At 43.7% G+C, this 23,215-nt stretch overlaps 1 protein-coding gene across 2 annotated transcripts in view; it reads left to right on the plus strand.

Annotated features, from left to right (window-relative positions):
* Nucleotides 1–18,283, plus strand: part of LOC112221254 (histone-lysine N-methyltransferase, H3 lysine-36 specific) — a 32,453-nt gene extending 14,170 nt beyond the window's left edge. For both annotated transcript variants that reach the window (XM_042303423.1, XM_024383414.2), the window contains exons 12-20: nt 600–779; nt 2,729–2,885; nt 7,122–7,327; nt 7,573–7,685; nt 9,670–9,939; nt 10,260–10,518; nt 11,277–11,383; nt 12,395–12,605; nt 16,978–18,283. In XM_042303423.1, coding sequence (XP_042159357.1) covers nt 600–779; nt 2,729–2,885; nt 7,122–7,327; nt 7,573–7,685; nt 9,670–9,939; nt 10,260–10,518; nt 11,277–11,383; nt 12,395–12,605; nt 16,978–17,768 — 2,294 coding nt within the window. In that variant the 3' untranslated portion in view covers nt 17,769–18,283. The remainder of the gene's footprint in view (nt 1–599; nt 780–2,728; nt 2,886–7,121; nt 7,328–7,572; nt 7,686–9,669; nt 9,940–10,259; nt 10,519–11,276; nt 11,384–12,394; nt 12,606–16,977) is intronic.
* Nucleotides 18,284–23,215: the final 4,932 nt, after the last annotated feature.

Raw genomic sequence — 23,215 nt, forward strand, 5'->3', positions numbered from 1 at the left:
ATAAATAGTGGTATTGAAGACCTCCAGCTTTCTGGACATTTTGTTTGAATTGTTGTGATAGGCTCATGTACCCCACCGTGTTACTTTCGCCCCCGGACAGAGTAGAAATAGATCTACACTGTAGGTTCTGTTTACAATTGGAAGTGGCACGGTTAGAGTCGATTTGAATGTGATTTTTTATGGGATGGAAAAACGATTGCTACAGTAGAATTGAAACGTATCAAGTAGGGTGAAAACCTGTAATGTGATTTGGAGGACTAAGATTAGCTACAAACATTACTGCAGGTCTGTTTGTCTGGGATGGGATCCTAGATTCTAACATGGCTGTAGAGATGCTTGTCTGGGATGGGATCCTAGATTCTAACATGGCTGTAGAGATGCTTGTCTGGGATGGGATCCTAGATTCTAACATGGCTGTAGAGATGCTTCTCTGGGATGGGATCCTAGATTCTAACATGGCTGTAGAGATGCTTCTCTGGGATTGGATCCTAGATTCTAACATGGCTGTAGAGATGCTTGTCTGGGATGGGATCCTAGATTCTAACATGGCTGTAGAGATGCTTGGTGTTTGTTGTTTTTGACCTGTATTCCTCTTCTAGGTCGTCTGACCCGCTGCGTGCGTTGCCCTGTGGCGTACCACGCTAATGACTACTGTATGGCGGCGGGCAGCGTAGTCCTGGCCAACAACAGCTTCCTGTGTCCCAACCACTTCATTCCCCGCAAGAACTACAAGAACCACGAACACATCAACGTCAGCTGGTGCTTCGTCTGCTCAGAAGGTTGGTGACTGGTTGGGTTGCTGTTAATGTTTTAGTTTAGTTTAGTTTACTAATTCGATCATTTAAAATGTAAAAAAAAAAGCATAGATAAAACTTGAAAAAGCCATACATGCACATGAATAAAATCATCGAGGATAACACACAATAAAGTCTGGGACTTATTTCCATTGTGGTCCTCTTGTGACAAGATGGCTGGACAAGATGGCTGGACAAGATTGCAGTGAAATAATAAAACCAAAACAGAGAAGAAGAACATCCATCTCATCCTTCCAGTTATTATTCATATGGGCACAGAAGACATCAAACATATTTTTACTTTATTTTTAAAGCTGCCCAGAGAGGATGTTGTTTTTATAGGCAGAGGCAACTCAATCCAGTCTGAGGCTCCAGTATACAAGTGTCACACCCTGACCTTAGTATTCTTTTGTTTTCTTTATTATTTTAGTTCGGTCAGGGTGTGACATGGATGATGTATGTGTTACCTTGTCTAGGGGTTTTGTATGTTTATGGGGGTGTTTCCTATCTAGGTGTTTTTGTAAGTCTATGGTTGCCTAGATTGGTTCTCACTTAGAGGCAGCTGTCTATCGTTGTCTCTGATTGGGGACCATATTTAGGCATCCATGTTCTGTGGGTATTTTGTGGGTGGTTGTTCCTGTTTCCAGTGTTCCTATGTGTTAGTGTTCACATTATGGGACTGTTTCGTCTTCGTTCCTTTCTGTCGGTTTATTGTTTTTGTTCGGTGTTTAAGTATCCCATTAAATATGGATTACCATCACGCTGCATTTTGGTCCTCTCTTTCACCCGAAGACAGTCGTGACAACAAGAGAATGCCTTTCCCCGCATTACTCCTGAACCCGTATAAGCACACATCAGAAACACCTGATCTGGTGCTGTGATTGTGTGCATCCCTAACACGGGGAAAGTAATCACTTAGATATCTGGGCGCAGGACCATAAATACTCCTGTAAACCAAACCCAGTCTAATCTGGGACACCCTAGCCTCAACAGGCAGTCAGTTTAGTTCCCGAAAGCAGCTCCTGCCTATGTGAGTATGTGGACTCACCTTCAATACTACTCTGATCAGCTTATTCTGGGCTATCTGGAGCTTCCCCTTCATAAGTTTAGATAAGTCCCCAAACCAGGAAGTACTAGCATAGTCAACATGGCATTGAATGAGGGCAGTAGCTAGCACTTTCATGGAGTCCTTATCAAGCAGCTTGGACATTCTAGACAAAAACGTAATCCTGTCATTAACCTTCCCTAGCACCTTATTGGCCATGCTCACACCTCCCAAGCTTCCATCAAGGATAAATCCCAAGTAGCTAACAGAGGTTTTAGTAGACAGCACCTCACCCCCTAACTCCACTCTGATTTCAGACGACCTACACAATTTAGGTCTGGATAATTGATTCAGTTTTCCCTAAGTGTAGTAAGCTATGTGCTAAGTATGCTCTCCAACATAGTTTTACTTTTGTGAGACACCAGAAGTGTGGAGTCATCCACATAAAGAAAAAGACGGCAAGAACAAGCATCTTCAATATTATTAATATACAATAAAAACAGCAGAGGCCCAAGCACGCTCCCCTGCGGAACGCCACAACTCATTGGTTTTGCCTGAGACAGTGAACCATTAACCTCTACTACTTGCTCCCTTCTTTATAAATAGGACTTGATTGGTTGGTTGAGTGTTGTCAGTGTTGCAGAGTCCATTATACAAGGAGGAAGGAACCCGTGTACAAATGGGGTGGTATTGTTATTAGAAGTAGAGTAATAACAGGTGTAGGAGTGTGGTGGAAATCATATGTGGAGGACCTACGCTCCTCACAGAGTTAAAAAGATTGAAGTGAAATATAAAGTGAAAAGAAGCATTCAGCCTCGGGTCCTGAGGTCATTGGGTCAGATCTGGTTGACTTGGTGTTTGAGCTGCACCTTCTCCTTTCTCCCTGCAGGGGGCAGTCTGTTGTGCTGCGAGTCTTGTCCTGCTGCCTTCCACCAAGAGTGTCTGAACATCGAGATGCCCGAGGGGAGCTGGTTCTGCAACGACTGCAAGGCCGGGAAGAAACCACACTTCAAGGACATCCTCTGGGTTAAAGTGGGAAGATACAAGTAAGAAACACTGTTCTGTAGTAATAGTATCCATGCTTTTGGTCAGAACCAACTGAGTGACACTTTAATCCCATGTCAACATATAAAAAAAAGTAGCTCGAGAGCAGAACCTGATACCCAGTCGTGTTGTTATTGATCAGAATCTCTGTGTGTATAATCTGCATCTACGCTGAGTATACCAAACATAAGGAACATCTTCCTAACATTGAGTTGCCGACACACCGGCAGTCATGAGTCATGACCGCACTAAAATTCTATGTGACCATTGAGTCACGGTAATCTCCTCTCTATTGTCCCTCCATCAGGTCCTAATGGCCTGGTACTCAGGGCTCTATTGTCCCTCCATCAGGTCCTAATGGCCTGGTACTCAGGGCTCTATTGTCCCTCCATCATGTCCTAATGGCCTGGTACTCAGGGCTCTATTGTCTCTCCTTCAGGTTGGTAATAGCCTGGTACTCCATCAGGTCCTAATGGCCTGGTACTCAGGGCTCTATTGTCCCTCCATCAGGTCCTAATGGCCTGGTACTCAGGGCTCTATTGTCCCTAATGGCCTGGTAATCAGGGCTCTATTGTCCCTAATGGCCTGGTACTCAGGGCTCTCTTGTCCCTCCATCAGGTCCTAATGGCCTGGTACTCAGGGCTCTATTGTCCCTCCATCAGGTCCCTAATGGCCTGGTACTCAGGGCTCTATTGTCCCTCCATCAGGTCCTAATGGCCTGGTACTCAGGGCTCTCTTGTCCCTCCATCAGGTCCTAATGGCCTGGTACTCAGGGCTCTATTGTCCCTCCATCAGGTCCTAATGGCCTGATACTCAGGGCTCTATTGTCCCTCCATCAGGTCCTAATGGCCTGGTACTCAGGGCTCTATTGTCCCTAATGGCCTGGTACTCAGGGCTCTATTGTCCCTAATGGCCTGGTACTCAGGGCTCTATTGTCCCTCCATCAGGTCCTAATGGCCTGGTACTCAGGGCTCTCTTGTCCCTCCATCAGGTCCTAATGGCCTGGTACTCAGGGCTCTATTGTCCCTCCATCAGGTCCTAATGGCCTGATACTCAGGGCTCTATTGTCCCTCCATCAGGTCCTAATGGGCCTGGGGCTCTATTGTCCCTAATGGCCTGGTACTCAGGGCTCTATTGTCCCTAGTGGCCTGGTACTCAGGGCTCTATTGTCCCTCATCAGGTCAGGTCCATCAGGTCCTAATGGCCTGGTACTCAGGGCTCTATTGTCCCTCCATCAGGTCCTAATGGCCTGGTACTCAGGGCTCTATTGTCCCTCCATCAGGTCCTAATGGCCTGGTACTCAGGGCTCTCTTGTCCCTCCATCAGGTCCTAATGGCCTGGTACTCAGGGCTCTATTGTCCCTCCATCAGGTCCTAATGGCCTGGTACTCAGGGCCCTCTTGTCCCTCCATCAGGTCCTAATGGCCTGGTACTCAGGGCTCTCTTGTCCCTCCATCAGGTCCTAATGACCTGGTACTCAGGACTCTATTGTCCCTCCTTCAGGTTGTTGTTTACTCCATGTGTAACTCTGTGTTGTCTGTTCACACTGCTATGCTTTATCTTGGCCAGGTCGCAGTTGCAAATGAGACCTTGTTCTCAACTAGCCTACCTGGTTAAATAAAGGTGAAATAAAATAAAATAAAATAAAAAAAGCCAAACGCAACAAAATGAACAGCGCTTTCTATGGTGATGATTCATTCAAAACAACCATATGCATATTAGAGTTGATGCATATTCATAGGACTAACCTTAAAGATGAAGAAGGGGAGAATTTTTTTTTTTTAATAATGATTGTGCCGTTATGCAATATATATCCTACTGCAAAGAAGTTAATCAATAGGTTGAAACCGAGTAGAAAAACATCAAACCAAATTGATTTTAAGATGTCTTTGGTACATAATTGGTCTAGCCTATACTGTAGTAATGCCTCTGAGTGTAGACTGTGTTATTATGCATGGTTACCTTATGCTACGTTTCAAATGTTTTATTCATGAGTCTGGGCCTAGGCGATGCTGTTGGCTCAATGATTGTGTGGGGCGGCTAAGCCTACAGTTACACTGAAATTAGATTTTGAATAGCCTGGTAATAGGTCATTTATTAATAGGCTGACACATTACCTTTTAGCTACAGGATGTCTCTCCACCTTGCGTTTCTATTTCCTCCCCTCCTTCATTCCTTTCTTCAGCATGCAGAGAGAGAATGAAATATGTTTCGTTGGGAAAACGTGTTACTGTGGATGTTCCTGAACAGATTTCACTTGGTTTTCCAAATGAAACACAGGGTAGCTGCAGGAACAGGGTTGGAAAGCACATAACATACACAGAGTTTGGGCGGAATATCACCTGTCGGGCAGCAGCGGCTGCATGTTCCTCAACCTGTGGTTGATACAGGAGGTTATTATAGTAAGTAGCCTACCTGGTGGGAAAGGCCTCCATTCGCTATTTGAGTGCATGTGGACAACACTTATTTTTTACCTTGCCCCTGTTCCTGCCCCTTTGAAAATGGGACGGTCTAAATCGAAAAAGAAAAAAAAACATTACATATTAGTAAAGACGAGATTAAATAGAAAATAGTCTGATGGTGTAACGATTCTCCTCTTTGTCTGAGGAAGAGTAGTCAAGATCGGACCAACACGCAGCGTGGTAAGTGTCCATGTTAATATTTTAATATAACAGAACACGAAACAAAAATAACAACGAGAATGTAAGAAACGAAACAGTCCTGTCAGGTGAAACAAAACAGAAAATAACTACCCACAAACACAGGTGGGAACAGGCCACCTAAATATGGTTCTCAATCAGAGACAACGATAGACAGCTGCCTCTGATTGGGAACCATACCAGGCCAAACACAGAAATACAAAACATAGAATGGCCACCCCAATTCACGCCCTGACCAAACCAAAATAGAGACATAAAAAAGGAACTAAGGTCAGGACGTGACAGATGGGTAAAAATCTGATGACTTGATGAGAGAACAGCGTATGCAGTCTGAGGTAAGGGACAGATCACACGTTTTATTTGACTACTTTCTCAAATCGTCAATAGTCACGTCATGCAGACTATATCTTTTGATTTCTACGAAATTCTAAGGTTTGTATCATTCACAGCTAAAGTTGCCAAATAACTGTAAATCTAGTGTATAGGGCCTGTTCGAAATAATTACATTTACGTTTAACATAGCCAGTTCATATGAGCACTCGCACCGGAATGGGGAAAAATATCCTATTTTATTCAGCCATGTTCAATTATATATTTTTCTTACTATAAAATCATATAATGTAAAATAATGGCACGGGACTTATAAACAATATCTTGTCTGCTAAATGAACAAGCCTATAGCATGGAGCATAGCCAGATAACATACAGTACGCCAATTTCATATCCTGTTCTTCTGAAATCTTTAGATCTGCCTAAAATAAATAATGGATCTACTGTGATGGTGTGTATTAAATGGATTTATTCTACTTTTTTTTTTTTAACCAGGCAAGTCAGTTAAGAACAAATTCTTATTTTCAATGACGGCCTAGGAACAGTGGGTTAACTGCCTGTTCAGGGGCAGAACGACAGATTTGTACCTTGTCAGCTCAGGGATTTGAACTTGCAACCTTTCGGTTACTAGTCCAACGCTTTAACCACTAGGCTACCCTGCCGCCCCCTGTAAATGTAAATGTTCCAAAGGCACATCAGCAGGTTTGGTTGCTTGGAGATGCTAAACATGTTTATGTTAATTAGCGGTAAATTACCGTGAGTCCGCCAGTCTTTTGCATGACTTTAACCAGCTGACAAAATTTCATGGCCGCCACAGCCCTAGATGCTGGCCCATGTTGACTCCGATGCTTCACACGTTTGTGTCAAGTTGGCTGGATGTCCTTTGGGTAGTGAACCATTCTTGATACACGCGGGAAACTGTTGAATGTGAAAAACACAGCAGCGTTGCAGTTCTTCACACAAATCTGTGTGCCTGGCACCTCCTACCATACCCCATTCAAAGTATTAAATATTTTGTCTTGCCCATTCACCCTCTGAATGGCAACACATACACAATCCATTTCTCAATTGTCTCAAGGCTTAAAAATCCTTCTTTAACCTGTCTCCTCTTCTTTAACATCAATAAGGGAGCATAGGCTGACCAGGTGAATCTAGGTGAAAGCTATGTCACGGAAAGAGCAGGTGTTCTTAATGTTTTTGTATAATCAGTTTATAATGTAAAAATCTGTATCTCCTCTCCTTGGTTCAGGTGGTGGCCTGCGGAGGTGTGTCTTCCTAAGAACGTCCCAGAGAACATCCTCCGTATGAAACACGAGGTGGGGGAGTTCCCCGTTCAGTTCTTTGGTTCTAAGGACTACGCCTGGACCTACCAGGCCCGAGTCTTCCCTTACATGGAGGGAGATGCCAACAACAAGGACAAGATGGGGAAGGGTTGTGACGCCATCTACAAGAAAGGTTAGAAAGAAACCTCCTTTACCTGGTTATAATAGAATATATGGAAACAATATACTTCATTTTTAGAAAGAAATACCAAAGAACCATTCCTATTTAGTGTATTAAAATGCCTTTTTGCACCTTCTAAATGTTTTCTTCAAGTCTTAAACAATAGAGATGTTTCCAGGTACCATATGGCAGGGCTGAAAGTTTGCAATTTGAGATGTATTAGCTAGTTGACAATGCTAACTTCTGTTTCCTCTCAGCTCTGAATGAAGCTGCTGAGCGGTTCAAAGCTCTTCAGGATGAGAAGGAGATGAGACAGCTTCAGGAGGACAGGAGGAACGACAAGAAACCTCCTCCCTACAGACACATCAAGGTACTGTCTCTTTAAACCTCCTCCCTACAGACACATCAAGGTACTGTCCCTTTAAACCTCCTCCCTACAGACACATCAAGGTACTGTCCCTTTAAACCTCCTCCCTACAGACACATCAAGGTACTGCCCCTTTAAACCTCCTCCCTACAGACACATCAAGGTACTGTCCCTTTAAACCTCCTCCCTACAGACACATCAAGGTACTGCCCCTTTAAACCTCCTCCCTACAGACACATCAAGGTACTGTCCCTTTAAACCTCCTCCCTACAGACACATCACGGTCCTGTCTCTTTAAACCTCCTCCCTACAGACACATCAAGGTACTGTCCCTTTAAACCTCCTCCCTACAGACACATCACGGTCCTGTCTCTTTAAACCTCCTCCCTACAGACACATCAAGGTACTGCCCCTTTAAACCTCCTCCCTACAGACACATCAAGGTACTGTCCCTTTAAACCTCCTCCCTACAGACACATCAAGGTACTGTCCCTTTAAACCTCCTCCCTACAGACACATCAGGTAGGTACAGACACATCAAGGTACTGTCCCTTTAAACCTCCTGCCCCTAAACAGACACATCAAGGTACTGTCCCTTTAAACCTCCTCCCTACAGACACATCAAGGTACTGTCCCTTTAAACCTCCTCCCTACAGACACCTTTAAACCTCCTCCCTACAGACACATCAAGGTACTGTCCCTTTAAACCTCCTCCCTACAGACACATCAAGGTACTGTCCCTTTAAACCTCCTCCCTACAGACACATCAAGGTACTGTCCCTTTAAACCTCCTCCCTACAGACACATCCTGTCTCTTTAAACCTCCTCCCTACAGACACATCAAGGTACTTTAAACCTCCTCCCTACAGACACATCACGGTCCTGTCCCTTTAAACCTCCTCCCTACAGACACATCAAGGTACTGTCCCTTTAAACCTCCTCCCTACAGACACATCACGGTCCTGTCCCTTTAAACCTCCTCCCTACAGACACATCAAGGTAAACTACAGACACATCAAGGTACTGTCCCTTTAAACCTCCTCCCTACAGACACATCAAGGTACTGTCCCTTTAAACCTCCTCCCTACAGACACATCAAGGTACTGCCCCTTTAAACCTCCTCCCTACAGACACATCAAGGTACTGCCCCTTTAAACCTCCTCCCTACAGACACATCAAGGTACTGTCCCTTTAAACCTCCTCCCTACAGACACATCAAGGTACTGTCCTTTAAACCTTTAAACCTCCTTTCCCTACAGACACATCAAGGTACTGTCTCTTTAAACCTCCTCCCTACAGACACATCAAGGTACTGTCCCTTTAAACCTTTAAACATCCTCCCTACAGACACATCAAGGTACTGTCCCTTTAAACCTCCTCCCTACAGACACATCAAGGTACTGTCTTTAAACCTTTACAAACCTACTGTCCCTTTAAACCTCCTCCCTACAGACACATCAAGGTACTGTCCCTTTAAACCTCCTCCCTACAGACACATCAAGGTACTGTCCCTTTAAACCTCCTCCCTACAGACACATCAAGGTACTGTCCCTTTAAACCTCCTCCCTACAGACACATCAAGGTACTGTCCCTTTAAACCTCCTCCCTACCCAAGGTTTAAACCTCCTCCCTACAGACACATCAAGGTACTGTCCCTTTAAACCTCCTCCCTACAGACACATCAAGGTACTGTCCCTTTAAACCTCCTCCCTACAGACACATCAAGGTACTGTCCCTTTAAACCTCCTCCCTACAGACACATCAAGGTACTGCCCCTTTAAACCTCCTCCCTACAGACACATCACGGTCTTGTCTTGCATCCCCTGTCTGTCCCTCTCTTTGGTCCCTATTTGACTTGTCCTGCTACAGCTTCTCTCATGTTTGACGATTGAATAGTACCTCAGTATTTTCACGTAAATCTCCCTTTGAGATCTATGCATAATTCACGCAGAAGTCTGAATTGCATCCGCTTAATTCTTCCCTTCAGGTGAACCGACCAATCGGCAAGGTCCAGATCATCACGGCGGACCTATCGGAGGTGCCGCGCTGTAACTGCAAGGCGTCTGATGAGAACCCGTGTGGCATGGACTCAGAGTGTATCAACCGCATGTTGATGTATGAGTGCCACCCTCAGGTGTGTTTGGCAGGGGAGAGGTGTCTGAACCAGAGTTACACCAAGAGACAGTACACCCAGGTGGAGATCTTCAGAACCTTGTCACGAGGCTGGGGGCTACGGGGCGTCTCCGACATCAAGAAGGTACAGACTAGAGCATCAAACTACAACACAAAACAGTTCCCCTTGTGTTTCTGTTTTTTTTAGAGAACCATTCCTCCTTGTCCCCGCTACGGATCTGTACTGCTGCCTACATAATTGCCCCTGGTGGGATAAATCAAGTATTTTCAATTAAAATCAATTCCAAGGCCCTTTTCACCCGATTTGTTCTTTGTTTGTGTCTGTTTTAAGATGTGGACTTACAGTAGTATATTTAGCCTCCATGCAGCTTTGTCTGTGATGTAAAAGGTGTTGTGTATCTGCTGGATTATAACCTGAGTCTCTGCTCTCTCTCTCTCTCTCAGGGTGCATTTGTGAATGAGTACGTGGGGGAGGTGATAGACGAGGAGGAGTGCAGAGCCAGGATCAAACATGCTCAAGAGAACGACATCTGTAACTTCTACATGCTCACTCTGGACAAGGACCGGATCATAGACGCTGGACCCAAGGGGAACCAGGCGAGGTTCATGAATCACTGCTGCCAGCCCAACTGTGAGACCCAGAAGTGGACGGTAAACGGAGACACCAGGGTGGGGCTCTTTGCCCTGGAGGACATCCCCAAAGGTCAGAGGAAGTACTAACAAACCTACTGGAGCCTGGTTCCATTTCTGTTACTAACTCCTGGAGCCTGGTTCCATTTCTGTTACCAACTCCTGGAGCCTGGTTCCATTTCTGTTACCAACTCCTGGAGCCTGGTTCCATTTCTGTTACCAACTCCTGGAGCCTGGTTCCATTTCTGTTACCAACTCCTGGAGCCTGGTTCCATTTCTGTTACCAACTCCTGGAGCCTGGTTCCATTTATGTTACCAACTCCTGGAGCCTGGTTCCATTTCTGTTACCAACTCCTGGAGCCTGGTTCCATTACCAACTCCTGGAGCCTGGTTCCATTTCCAACTCCTGGAGCCTGGTTCCATTTCTGTTACCAACTCCTGGAGCCTGGTTCCATTTCTGTTACCAACTCCTGGAGCCTGGTTCCATTTCTGTTACCAACTCCTGGAGCCTGGTTCCATTTCTGTTACCAACTCCTGGAGCCTGGTTCCATTTCTGTTACCAACTCCTGGAGCCTGGTTCCATTTCTGTTACCCACTCCTGGAGCCTGGTTCCATTTCTGTTACCAACTCCACTTCAGGCACTAGGCCTAGTGACAAAAAGTGTCTTTGTAATTTGTAAAGTTTCAGACGGTAACTGTGAAGAAACACGACATAAGAAACAAACCTAATTGTTCCTTAATTATGGACAATGATATCAACTCTGTTGGCCTAATTAGAATGGGAATACTACCTGTACAGTACTTGGCTGTGTATTTTTTAATTTCTGAGCAGGTGTGGAGCTGACCTTCAACTACAACCTGGAGTGTCTTGGTAACGGGAAGACAGTGTGTAAATGTGGAGCGTCCAACTGCTCTGGGTTCCTGGGGGTTCGACCGAAGGTAAGGCTCTGAGACTGAAGAATGTCAACATGCAAAACATTTTCATAAAATGTTTTACTTGTCTACTAGACATTCTTATCTAGAGGAATGTAAAGTAAGTGCTTTTAGTTGTTTACTGTGTGATGAAGATGAGTTATACTATAAAAAGTAAAGGTAGACTGGGGAATATAGCAGTCTAAAGGTAGACTGGGGAATATAGCAGTCTAAAGGTAGACTGGGGGGAATATAGGAATATAGCAGACTGGGGAATGTAGCAGTCTAACTGGGGGAATATAGCACTGGGGATTATAGCAGTCTAAAGGTAGACTAGCAGGGTAGCAGTCTAAAGGTAGACTGGGGGAATATAGCAGTCTAAAGGTAGACTGGGGAATATAGCAGTCTAAAAAGGTAGACTGGGGAATATAGCAGTCTAAAGGTAGACTGGGGAATATAGCAGTCTAAAGGTAGACTGGGGAATATAGACTGGGGCAGACTGGGGAATATATAGCAGTCTAAAGGTAGACTGGGGAATATAGCAGACTGGGGAATATATAGCAGTCTAAAGGTAGAGTCTAAAGGTAGACTGGGAATATATAGCAGTCTAAAGGTAGACTGGGGAATATAGCAGTCTAAAGGTAGACTGGGGAATATAGCAGTCTAAAGGTAGACTGGGGAATATAGCAGTCTAAAGGTAGACTGGGGAATATAGCAGTCTAAAGGTAGACTGGGGAATATAGCAGTCTAAAGGTAGACTGGGGAATATAGCAGTCTAAAGGTAGACTGGGGAATATAGCAGTCTAAAGGTAGACTGGGGAATATAAAGCAGACTGGGGCAGTCTAAATATAGCAGTCTAAAGGTAGACTGGGGAATATAGCAGTCTAAAGGTAGACTGGGGAATATAGCAGTCTAAAGGTAGACTGGGGAATGTAGCAGTCTAAAGGTAGACTGGGGAATATAGCAGACTAAAGGTAGACTGGGGAATATAGCAGTCTAAAGTAATGACCTGTGTGTACGTGTGTCTTGTCTCCCAGAACCAGCCATCTAAAGCACGGGAAGGAAGGGAACTAAAGGAGGGCAAGAAGAAGGTTCTGGTGAAGAGGAAGCCTCAGCAGGAGGTGACGAAGGAGAGGGAGGACGAGTGTTTCAGCTGTGGGGACGGAGGACAGATCGTGTCCTGTAAGAAGACAGGGTGTCCCAAGGTCTACCACGCAGACTGTCTCAACCTGGCCAAGAGACCTGCAGGTGAGTGAAGGGGCGAGAAACCACCTCCCCCATGAAGGCTCTTTGACCCAAAATGGCTGTTATACTATGTGATTATGTGATTATGAATGGGACTTGCCTAAGGTTATTGTCTGTAGATGATTTTGTCCTTAGAATTCATCAGCAAGGGATTTGGACATGAGGGGGGTGTAACTTCCCACTGGGCACACAGCATCATTTCAACATGAATAATTGGGTAATATTTGGTTGAGAGGTTGGATCAATGAGATTACCACCGACTGTATATTCAGCCACTCAAAAAGACAGCCAAAAGTGAGTTGAATTTCCAATTTGGTATTTTATTAAGATCCCCATTAGCTGTTGCAAAAGCAGTAGCTACTCTTCCTGGGGTCCAACACAGAACAGGAAACATGACGTAATACACAACAAGACCAGCTCAAGGACAGAATTACATACATTTCAAACTATCACTATGCTGTCAACCATCTAAAAGTACAATTGAATTCCAATGGAAAAGTTGTCACCCAAATGTCTATCATTGCACTTTCAACCATTTTAAAAGATCAAATGTCAGATGTATAAATAAACATAAAAGATTATTGTGTTATCACTGTGCTTCATCTAATAGCACAACCAAATGACCTGGATTACAGTTAAGATTGCATTAAAAGTACATAGTGCAGTGACCAATGCTTTTTGAGATTCTGGTCCGTTTACTACAGGTATTGTGACGATCTCCACAGCCCTGCGATGACCTATGCATGCTACCTGGGACATTTACACCGTATAAGATTACATAAGTAGATAATAGTTACAGTAATCTTAAAATGTGGCCATGAATGTGTTACTCAGTTTAAGGTAGAATTATTTATTTGTTTTACATTAGCCTTAAAGAGATTCTACGGTACTTTTGATTACTCTTTAGCCAGTAGTTTTTGAAATTAGCGCCCACGATCCGAAAGTGGGCCCCAAACAATTTGCGTACTATGTTTCAAATGTGCAGATATGCGCACCATGTCGTTGTTCTCTCGCTCTACTGTATGTGGGTCTCGCTATCTGTCACTCCAATGGCGAGGGGCTGGAGATATTTGGCTGATACTCTAATTGCTAGGGGGCTGGCCCAAGAGAGGGTAAATGTAGGGGAAATGACACTGCACAGCTTCCATAAAACATTTGCATTCAAGCTCGGGATTTCGTAGTTAATTGATAGATTATGCATGTATGAACTACACATTGACACATCCAGCCCAAAGTGCGAGGTTTAAAAAATACTTACCGGAGCATGTCTTTAACTTCAGGCTATACTGTGTTACAAAAGTAGGCCTAATATTAAATTGTGTTTGGTTGTCATCTCAACCAAATATCAACCTTTGAAGGAGACGTATCTTCTGCTTGGAATGTTCCATCTGAGCCACAGACTTATCCCATTCTTTAACTTTTATTTTTGATTGAATTGGGTACTTGAATCCAACATATAATTTGTTTAGTTGTCGACAAGTTAATAGGCTATTTATTGTATTTCAAAAATTATATTGAAATGTGTTTGGTTGTCAACGCAACCAAATATCAACATTTGAAGGAGATTTATCTTCAGCTTGGATAGTTCCATCTGTACCACAGACTTAGTCTGGTTTAATTATTTAATTTAGATTTTTGGTTGACATGGAGATCGGAATCTAACATTTCAACTGTTAATTTGTAGACTAACTGGAATTACAGCCGGACTAAGTCAGTGGCCAAGATGGAAAAATCTAAGCAGAAGACGGTGCAATTGGAAGTGATTTAGACCCCTTGACTTTTTCCACATTTCGTGACGTTACAGCCTTATTCTAAAATGTATTAAATAAATAGAAATCCTCAATCTACACACAATACCCCATAATGACATCACAATACCCCATAATGACATCACAATGCCCCATAATGACATCACAATGCCCCATAATGACAAAGCAAAAACAGTGCAATGTATTACAAGTAAAAAAACTGATATCACATCTCCATAAGTATTTAGACCCTTCTCTAGATCCTCTCAAGCTCAGCCTCGAGTCTTCTTGGGTATGATGCTACAGGTTTGGCACACCTGTATTTGGGGAGCTTCTCTGGTTCTTCTCTGCAGATCCTCTCAAGCTCAGCCTCGAGTCTTCTTGGGTATGATGCTACAGGTTTGGCACACCTGTATTTGGGGAGCTTCTCCCATTCTTCTCTGCAGGTCCTCTCGAGCTCAGCCTCGAGTCTTCTTGGGTATGATGCTACAGGTTTGGCACACCTGTATTTGGGGAGTTTCTCCCATTCTTCTCTGCAGATCCTCTCAAGCTGTGTCAGGTTGGATGGGGAGCATTGCTGCACAGCTATTTTCAGGTCTCTCCAGAGATGTTAGATCGATTTCAAGTTCGGGCTCTGGCTGGGCCACTGGAGGACATTCAGAGAATTGTTCTGACACCACTCCGGCATTGTCTTAGCTGCGTGCTTAGGGTCGTTATCTTGTTGGAAGGTGAACCTTCGCCACAGTCTGAGAACCTGCTCCAGAGCGCTCATGACTTCATCAACGATCTCTGTACTTTGCTCAGTTCATCTTCCCTCAATCCTGACTAGTCTCCCAGTCCCTGCTGCTGAAAAACATACACACAGAATGATGCTGCCACCACCATCCTTCACCGTAGGGATGGTGATAGGTTTCCTGCAGACGTGACACTTGGCATTTAGGACAAGGGTTTCATCAGACCAGAGAATCTTGTTTCTCATGGTCTGAGAGTCATTTAGGTGCCTTTTGGGAAACTCCAAGTGGGCTGTCATGTGCCTTTTACTGAGGAGTGGCTTCCGTCTGGCCACTCTACCATAAAGGCCTGGTTGGTGGAGTGTTGCAGAGAAAGAGTTCTCCCATCTCCACAGAGGAACTCTGGAGCTCTGTCACAGTGGCCATCGGGTTCTTGGTCACCTCCCTAACCAAGGCCCTTCTCCCCTGATTGCTTAGTTTGGCCGGCGGCCAGGTCTAGGAAGAGTCTTGGGGGTTCCAAACATCTTCCATTTAAGAATGATGGAGGCCACTGTGTTTTTGGGGACCTTCAATGCTGCAGACATGTTTTGGTCCTCTTCCCCAGAACTGTGCATCGACACAATCCTGTCTTGGAGCTCTACGGACAATTCCTTTGACCTTATTGCTTGTTTTTTGCTCTGACATGCACTGTCAACTGTGGGGCCTTATATGGACAGGTGTGTGCCTTTCCAAATCATGTCCAATCAATTTGAATTTACCACAGGTGGACTCCAATCAAGTTGTAGAAACATCTCAAGGATAATCAATGGAAACAGGATGCACCTGAGCTCAATTTCGAGTCTCATAGCAAAGGGTCTGAATATGTAAATAAGGTATTTCATTTTAATTTGTTTTATACAGTTGCTAAATAAAAACCTGTTTTTGCTTTGTCGTTATAGGGTATTGTGTGTAGATTAATTTAATAAATTGTAGAATAGGGCTGTAATATTTTCCAAATGCACTGTACATCTCCTCCTTCAAATGTTGATATTTGGTTCCGTTGACAACCAAACACAATTCATCATCACTAAATATAATTAAATATTAAATCAACCAGGGCTTGAAACACCATGGCTTTTGGATTGTCTATTTTTAGTTGAAACCTTGGTTGAATTTAAACCATGTCTGTTGATGACTTCCCGAATGCTATACAGTCCTAAATAGTATCATTGAGGATATAGTGATAATGGTCACATTTAATTTGCTCTGTTAAACCTACCGTTTGGAATGACTTCAATAGCAACAGTGAATCTATTTTGTTTTTAAGTGGAGATCTTTCTTAAGATCATTCTCACGATAGCACATTGGTAATAGTCAGTGACAAACAACATAGCTGGGTTTGGTTAAAACCCTGGATGAGAAACCAAAGGGAGGCTGTAGATAAAACAATTCTCCAGTAGGAGGTGCTGCCGGGCCTATAGTTTTTTTTTCTTTGGATAGTTGATATAACGTTGAAGAGTTGACGTTGTTTTAAAAGGTACAAATTCAACATATTTTATACAAGGTTTGTCTATGTTGAAATGTGGTTACCATGATGACATAATCCTGTGGATGAAATGTCACCCTGAAAACAACATTTTTCATTGACTACTTTTTTCAAATCCAATGTATTTTCTACGTAGATTCCACATCACAATAAGCTAATAAATTACGCTGAAACAATGTTGATTCAACCAGATTGTGCCCAGTGGATTAGATTGATTTAGTACATCGGAGAAGGAAAGAAATTGTAGTAGTAGTTTTAGCTTTTGTTCAAACCTCAAAGCTGGAGTTTCCTGAAGGATTGTAAGGATCTGTACTACATGAATGTGTCTGGTGATCTCTGCTGTAGCAGTGATTCTGTGTCTGTATTCTAAGGCCGTTGGGAGTGTCCCTGGCACCAGTGTGACATCTGCGGTCATGAGGCAGCCTCCTTCTGTGAGATGTGTCCCAGCTCCTTCTGCACACAACACCGTGAGGGCTTGCTCTTCATCTCTAAGATAGACGGGCGGCTCGCCTGCAACGATCACGACCCATGTGGACCCGAGCCCCTGGAACCAGGGGAGATCAGGGAGTACGTACCTCCTGGGGGCATGCCTCTCCCCCACCTCCTCACCCACCCCCAGGGTCTGGTCCCACCCAGGCCTGGTTCCACCACTGCTGGTTCTATCCCCTCCACAGTTGCCCCAGGCCTGGCCCAGGACTCGCTACTGCCCCCTACAGGGAGCCTGTTTCTCAACACCTCCCAGACCTCCAACACTTTCTCATACGGACCCCCTAGCAGTCCCTACATGTCTGATAGTCAAATACTGCACTTCTCCCCTCCTTCTCCCCCCTCCTCCTACAAGGACGAGAAAGAGGAGGAGGATGGAGAGCTGGAAGACGGACAGGTGGGTGGGATAGAAGAGGACGAGGAGGAGGAAGAAGGAGAGGAAGAAGAGGAGGAGGATGAGGAAGGCGAGGACGAGGAGGAAGAAGAGGCAATGGAGGTATTTGAGGAGGAGGAGGAAGAAGATGAGCAATATGAGGGCGGACTAGGAGAAGAGGAGGAGGAAGGGGGAGATGTGTATGATACCTGGGGGGACTACATGGAGGAGGAGCCAGACGATGAGGGGGAGGTAGAGGGAGAGGAGGAGGAGTGGGGGAGGGTGGAGGACGAAGAGAAATGAACTCCGTTTTCATCCCTCCCCCTTGTCTTCCATTCCTTCTTAGATCTATCCATCTCTACGAAAATACTGTTTCTAGCTCTCATCTCACTAGAGTGACATTCAGATAGACAGACAATGAGAGACCGAGAGAGAAAGACAGAGAGAGAGAGATTGTCCTGGTGGTACCAAGTGAATTGCGAAGCTGCCTTTGTGTTCATACTGCATAGCCTTCCTATCCCCAGCACAGCACAGCATAGCACAGTGTGGACTGGACTGGACTAACGTTGTGTAAGGGATAGGAAGTGGTGCTAATGGGCTGGGAGGACTGCTCTGGTCAGCCTCTGGTCCTTCCGTTGATATGTTATTAGTGTCTGCTCTGGTCAGCCTCTGGTCCTTCTGTTGATATGTTATTAGTGTCTGCTCTGGTCAGCCTCTGGTCCTTCTGTTGATATGTTATTAGTGTCTGGTGCTGTTTTTCTTCCTCTCAAAAAAGTTGTTTACATTTTTGTTCTTGCTTTTTTTTTTACAATAGAAAACAGGATGGGCAACCTCACTCAGCCACACCCTGCCTAGACCGGCCATGTTGCAAAATGCAAATACATGTTATTCAGTCATTTCATCCACACATGGCAACTAACCTCTCTGATTCCTAACTCTAAAATAGAACATGGTTATATTTGAGACACTCGATGCACTCCAAGTCCCACATCTCTCATATCCTTTTTGGTTTTCATGAAGATACAACCCAACATGGTTGCTTGAAAGGAGAAACCTGGAGATATTAATCAAAGACAGCTAGGTTTCCCTTTTTATCTGTGGATTATTTGTTGGAATGGAGAGACACACAGCTAACAATGGGACCACATGCATGGGCTCCCGAGTGGTGCAGCGGTCTGAGGCACTGCAGCTCCCAGACTCCTTCTGCAGACTGGCAGCTTCCTTGCAGACTGGCAGCTCCGTACAGACTGACACAGGCAGCAGCTCCGTGCAGACTTGCAGACTGCTCCATGCAGACTGGCTGAAGGCAGCCAGCTCTGACAGCTCTGGGATGCAGACTGACAGCTCTGGCTGCTCCATGACTGAGAAAGCTGCTTCATGCAGACTGGCAGCTCAGGCTCCATGTAGACTGACAGACTGGCTGCTCCATGCAGAGCTCTGGCTGCTCTATGGATCTCAGTGCTAGAGGCGTCACTACAGACACCCTGGTTCCAATCCAGTCTGTATTACATCCAGCCGTGATTGGGAGTCCCATAGGGCGGCGCACAAATGGCCCAGCATCGTCCGGGTTCGGCCGGTGTAGGCCATCATTGTAAATAAGAATTTGTTCTTAACTGACTTGCCTAGTTAAATAAAGGTTACATTTTCTTTTCTTTTTTTTTACAAAATGATCAGGTAAAATAACAACCCACTGTTCAACTCCCAGGACAAACCGCTAGCAACAGCTATCTAGCTTATTGTCCATGAATGTTTCATGTGTGTTTCAACCTGGCCCCAAATGAATATAGTTGGATCACAGTTGGTTTTGTTATTTTAACCTGTGTGTCATGGCGTCTAGTTCGAATAGACAAAATCAACATGCGCAGGGTCAGTGTAGCCGTGGCGTTAGATTTAGGAGCTCGACCAGTTATCAAGAATAATCAACGATATGCTCTCAATGATCACTGATTTTAAAAAGCCATAACCAACTACTGGTTTGGACTTATGACATTGTTACAAATCAACCCAATGTTGAAATCTAAAGTGCATCTCTCGTGAACGGTGAAGAAAACCCTTTTTGTCTACTGCAAAAGATTGTTGATAAAACTCTCAAAATCCCTGATTTTAAGATCACAGATTGTTTGTTCATTACATTAAGATGTTTATGGCTGGACAAACAGAAACATTCCAAGAGTTCAGAACATCACTCCTGTTAGTTGTGCGCACATCAATGTTTTGACCTTCATTTATGGCTTGTGTTACTGTTCCATCCACAGAATTAGAAGGAAATGAAACATATTCTAGTTCTATGATTCCATTATTAAAGGTCATTCAACAGTCACATCTGGCAGGAGAATGTCTATTGTCTGTTTGGGAGCTGACACAATGTATATTTTGAGTGAAAGTGATGTATGTTTGAGTGCACGCACGTGTCTGCTGTTATAGAATCAAGCAATACTAGTCATGTATTAACTCATGGCCTAAAGAACAGTGCTTTTAAGACTTTTTAAAGTAGAGTTTTATACCTCTGAATTGAGTGTTGTGGTGCTGTAAACATTTGAACAAAAAACCCTTAGTATAGACTCTTCATCGTCTGGCTGGAAGGCTGGTTGCTTGCATCACTAAAAGTCAGTTAACTGAAGAGCCAAGCAGAATGTCTCATGTTCTCTGTCATAACTAATGTTGATTCATCGGGCAGCTTTTCCAACAGGGTGGTTTATCCATCACTCTGAAGCTGTGACGTGTCCTGAAACATCTGTACATTTTTCCAACAGGGTGGTTTATCTATCACTCTGAAGCTGTGACGTGTCCTGAAACATCTGTACATTTTTAGAAAGGTTGTTCTGAGACCTTCAGTTCATAACTTTTTATGTAATGTTCTGCTGTATATGTTCTGCATTCAAACATGTAGCAGCACACTTCCCAACGCACAAAACACACGGGTCCATTTTATTTGGTTGCTGGTTATGGTTCAATTCCATGAAATAACAATCCTTCCCATGAGTCTCATCCAACGTTTTTGAAATGAGAACAATTTGCTACATTTTCATGAATTTTAGAATTGGTTAAATTGATGTTTAGAATTAGAATGTCAACTATGAGAATCACTGGACAATTGGCCTTACAATATCTAATATTCAGCCTTTTAAAACAATCAATTGGGTCCAACACATATCAACTAAATGAGAAAATGATGTACTGAATTCCCAAACAGAAGCACTACCATTTTTACATGGCTTGCCCATCAATGTGTCAACAACAAATCTTTCTGCCTCACCCTTGACCATCTGGGGCAGATAAATAGATGTTTTTTTTTTTGTTGGCTAGTTTTGTATTTCTCAAACCAATATTATCTTTTTTTCCATTGTGTGTTTTGTGATGATGTTTATGCCAACAGGTCTACTTCGAAGAGTTCTCTGGCCCCTCCTGTTTTTTTTTTTTAGAGAACTGAAACACAACCATAGATTTTCTGAAGAAACGGGGGATATGTTTATTGATGCCATATAGAGAAGACTCATGAACTGAACTGAACTGTACTGTACTCCTTTGTGTATAATAAATATTATAAGTAAAGTTTTACAATAGAAAATGTTGTTCTTGTCATTTTTTTAAATCACTCACTAGTTGTCCACTTTTTAAAGAATATTTACTTATTACCTTATTTTACAATGATTATGAAATGAATCAAAGGACACGTGTCATAAACGTTCCACTCGGTGGCGAACAAGTCATGGTCATACAACTGGCTCAGCGCAACGATGATTAGATATACTGACAAGATGCAGATCTCTCCGCCCTAACAATGGGAGTCGTTGTAAATGAAGCGACAGGACGTGCTGTCTAGCTCCCGCCTATCCTTTCTTTGTATTGGTGGAAACATCTCATTTTAATGCATATTTTAGAATTCGATTAAGGTTGTTGACGTCAACCGCATGTATTCAATGGGGAGAAATGCTATTCTACTATAGCCTCATATCATGAATATGTATAGCCATCTGGGGACAACGCCGAAATAAAGTGTGTTTTTCTCAAAGTTGCCGGGATGTCACGTGTTCTACTTATATCCGTACAATCGTAAAAACATTTTTTTAAATACGAAACTTCTATTCGATCAAATTGATTTATATAGCCCTTTGTACATCAGCTGATATCTCAAAGTGCTGTACAGAAACCCAGCCTAAAATCCCAAACAGCAAGCAATGCAGGTGTAGAAGCACGGTGGCTAGGAAAAACTCCCTAGAAAGGCCAAAACCTAGGAAGAAACCTAGAGAGGAACCAGGCTATGAGGGGTGGCCAGTCCTCTTCTGGCTGTGCCGGGTGGAGATTATAACAACATGGCCAAGATGTTCAAATGTTCATAAATGACCAGCATGGTCAAATAATAATAATCACAGGCAGAACAGTTGAAACTGGAGCAGCAGCAAGGCCAGGTGGACTGGGGACAGCAAGGAGTCATCATGCCAGGTAGTCCTGAGGCATGGTCCTAGAGCTCAGGTCCTCCGAGAGAGAGAAAGAAAGAGAGAATTAGAGAGAGCATACTTAAATTCACACAGGACACCGGATAGGACAGGAGAAGTACTCCAGATATAACAAACTGACCCTAGCCCCCGACACATAAACTACTGCAGCATAAATACTGGAGGCTGAGACAGGAGGGGTCAGGAGACACTGTGGCCCCATCCGATGATACCCCCAGACAGGGCCAAACAGGAAGGATATAACCCCACCCACTTTGCCAAAGCACAGCCCCCACACCACTAGAGGGATATCTTCAACCACCAACTTACCATCCTGAGACAAGGCCGAGTATAGCCCACAAAGATCTCCGCCACGGCACAACCCAAGGGGGGGGCGCCAACCCAGACAGGAAGATCACATCAGTGACTCAACCCACTCAAGTGATGCACCCCTCCTAGGGACGGTATGAAAGAGCCCTAGTAAGCCAGTGACTCAGCCCCTGTAATAGGGTTAGAGGCAGAGAATCCCAGTGGAAAGAGGGGAACCGGCCAGGCAGAGACTGCAAGGGCGGTTCGTTGCTCCAGAGCCTTTCCGTTCACCTTCACACTCCTGGGCCAGACTACACTCAATCATATGACCCACTGAAGAGATGAGTCTTCAGTAAAGACTTAAAGGTTGAGACCGAGTTTGCGTCTCTCACATGGGTAGGCAGAACATTCCATAAAAATGGAGCTCTATAGGAGAAAGCCCTGCCTCCAGCTGTTTGCTTAGAAATTCTAGGGACAATTAGGGGGCCTGCGTCTTGTGACCGTAGCGTTCGATCAAATAAACCTCACGTAGTAAATAAGGCTTTCATTTTTTTGATGACCAAATTCGACCTCAATACAAAACTCCTTCCTTGGTCAGCAAAAAAATGCCAGCTGTGGAGAGAGACCGATTTTTGACCGTGGGCCTCTTTTTTTTTCTTTTTTTTTTTTAAACATTTTTTTTTTGTATAATTATTTTAAAATAATAATAATAATAAATGTATTTTATTCATAATACAAAAATCAACTTACATTGCTACATCAAACATGTCTAGCAAACCAAACACAGGTATTAACAATGCTCAAACATACAAAAAATATAAATAAAATACAAAAAATAAACAATTGAAGTGCAATTATATTCACTCTGAAAATATCTTATTATAATGATTCATGAAGATGTTATTCATTTTGTTATTCACTAATGGTTAGTGTTGTAATAAGATAATTAAATTCAATCAGAAAAATTGGTAATTTTGGTATAGAATTTTGGAATTTTTGTTTGTG

The sequence above is a fragment of the Oncorhynchus tshawytscha genome, linkage group LG21 (assembly GCF_018296145.1).
Source record: "Oncorhynchus tshawytscha isolate Ot180627B linkage group LG21, Otsh_v2.0, whole genome shotgun sequence".
NCBI classification, from domain to species: Eukaryota; Metazoa; Chordata; class Actinopteri; order Salmoniformes; family Salmonidae; genus Oncorhynchus; species Oncorhynchus tshawytscha.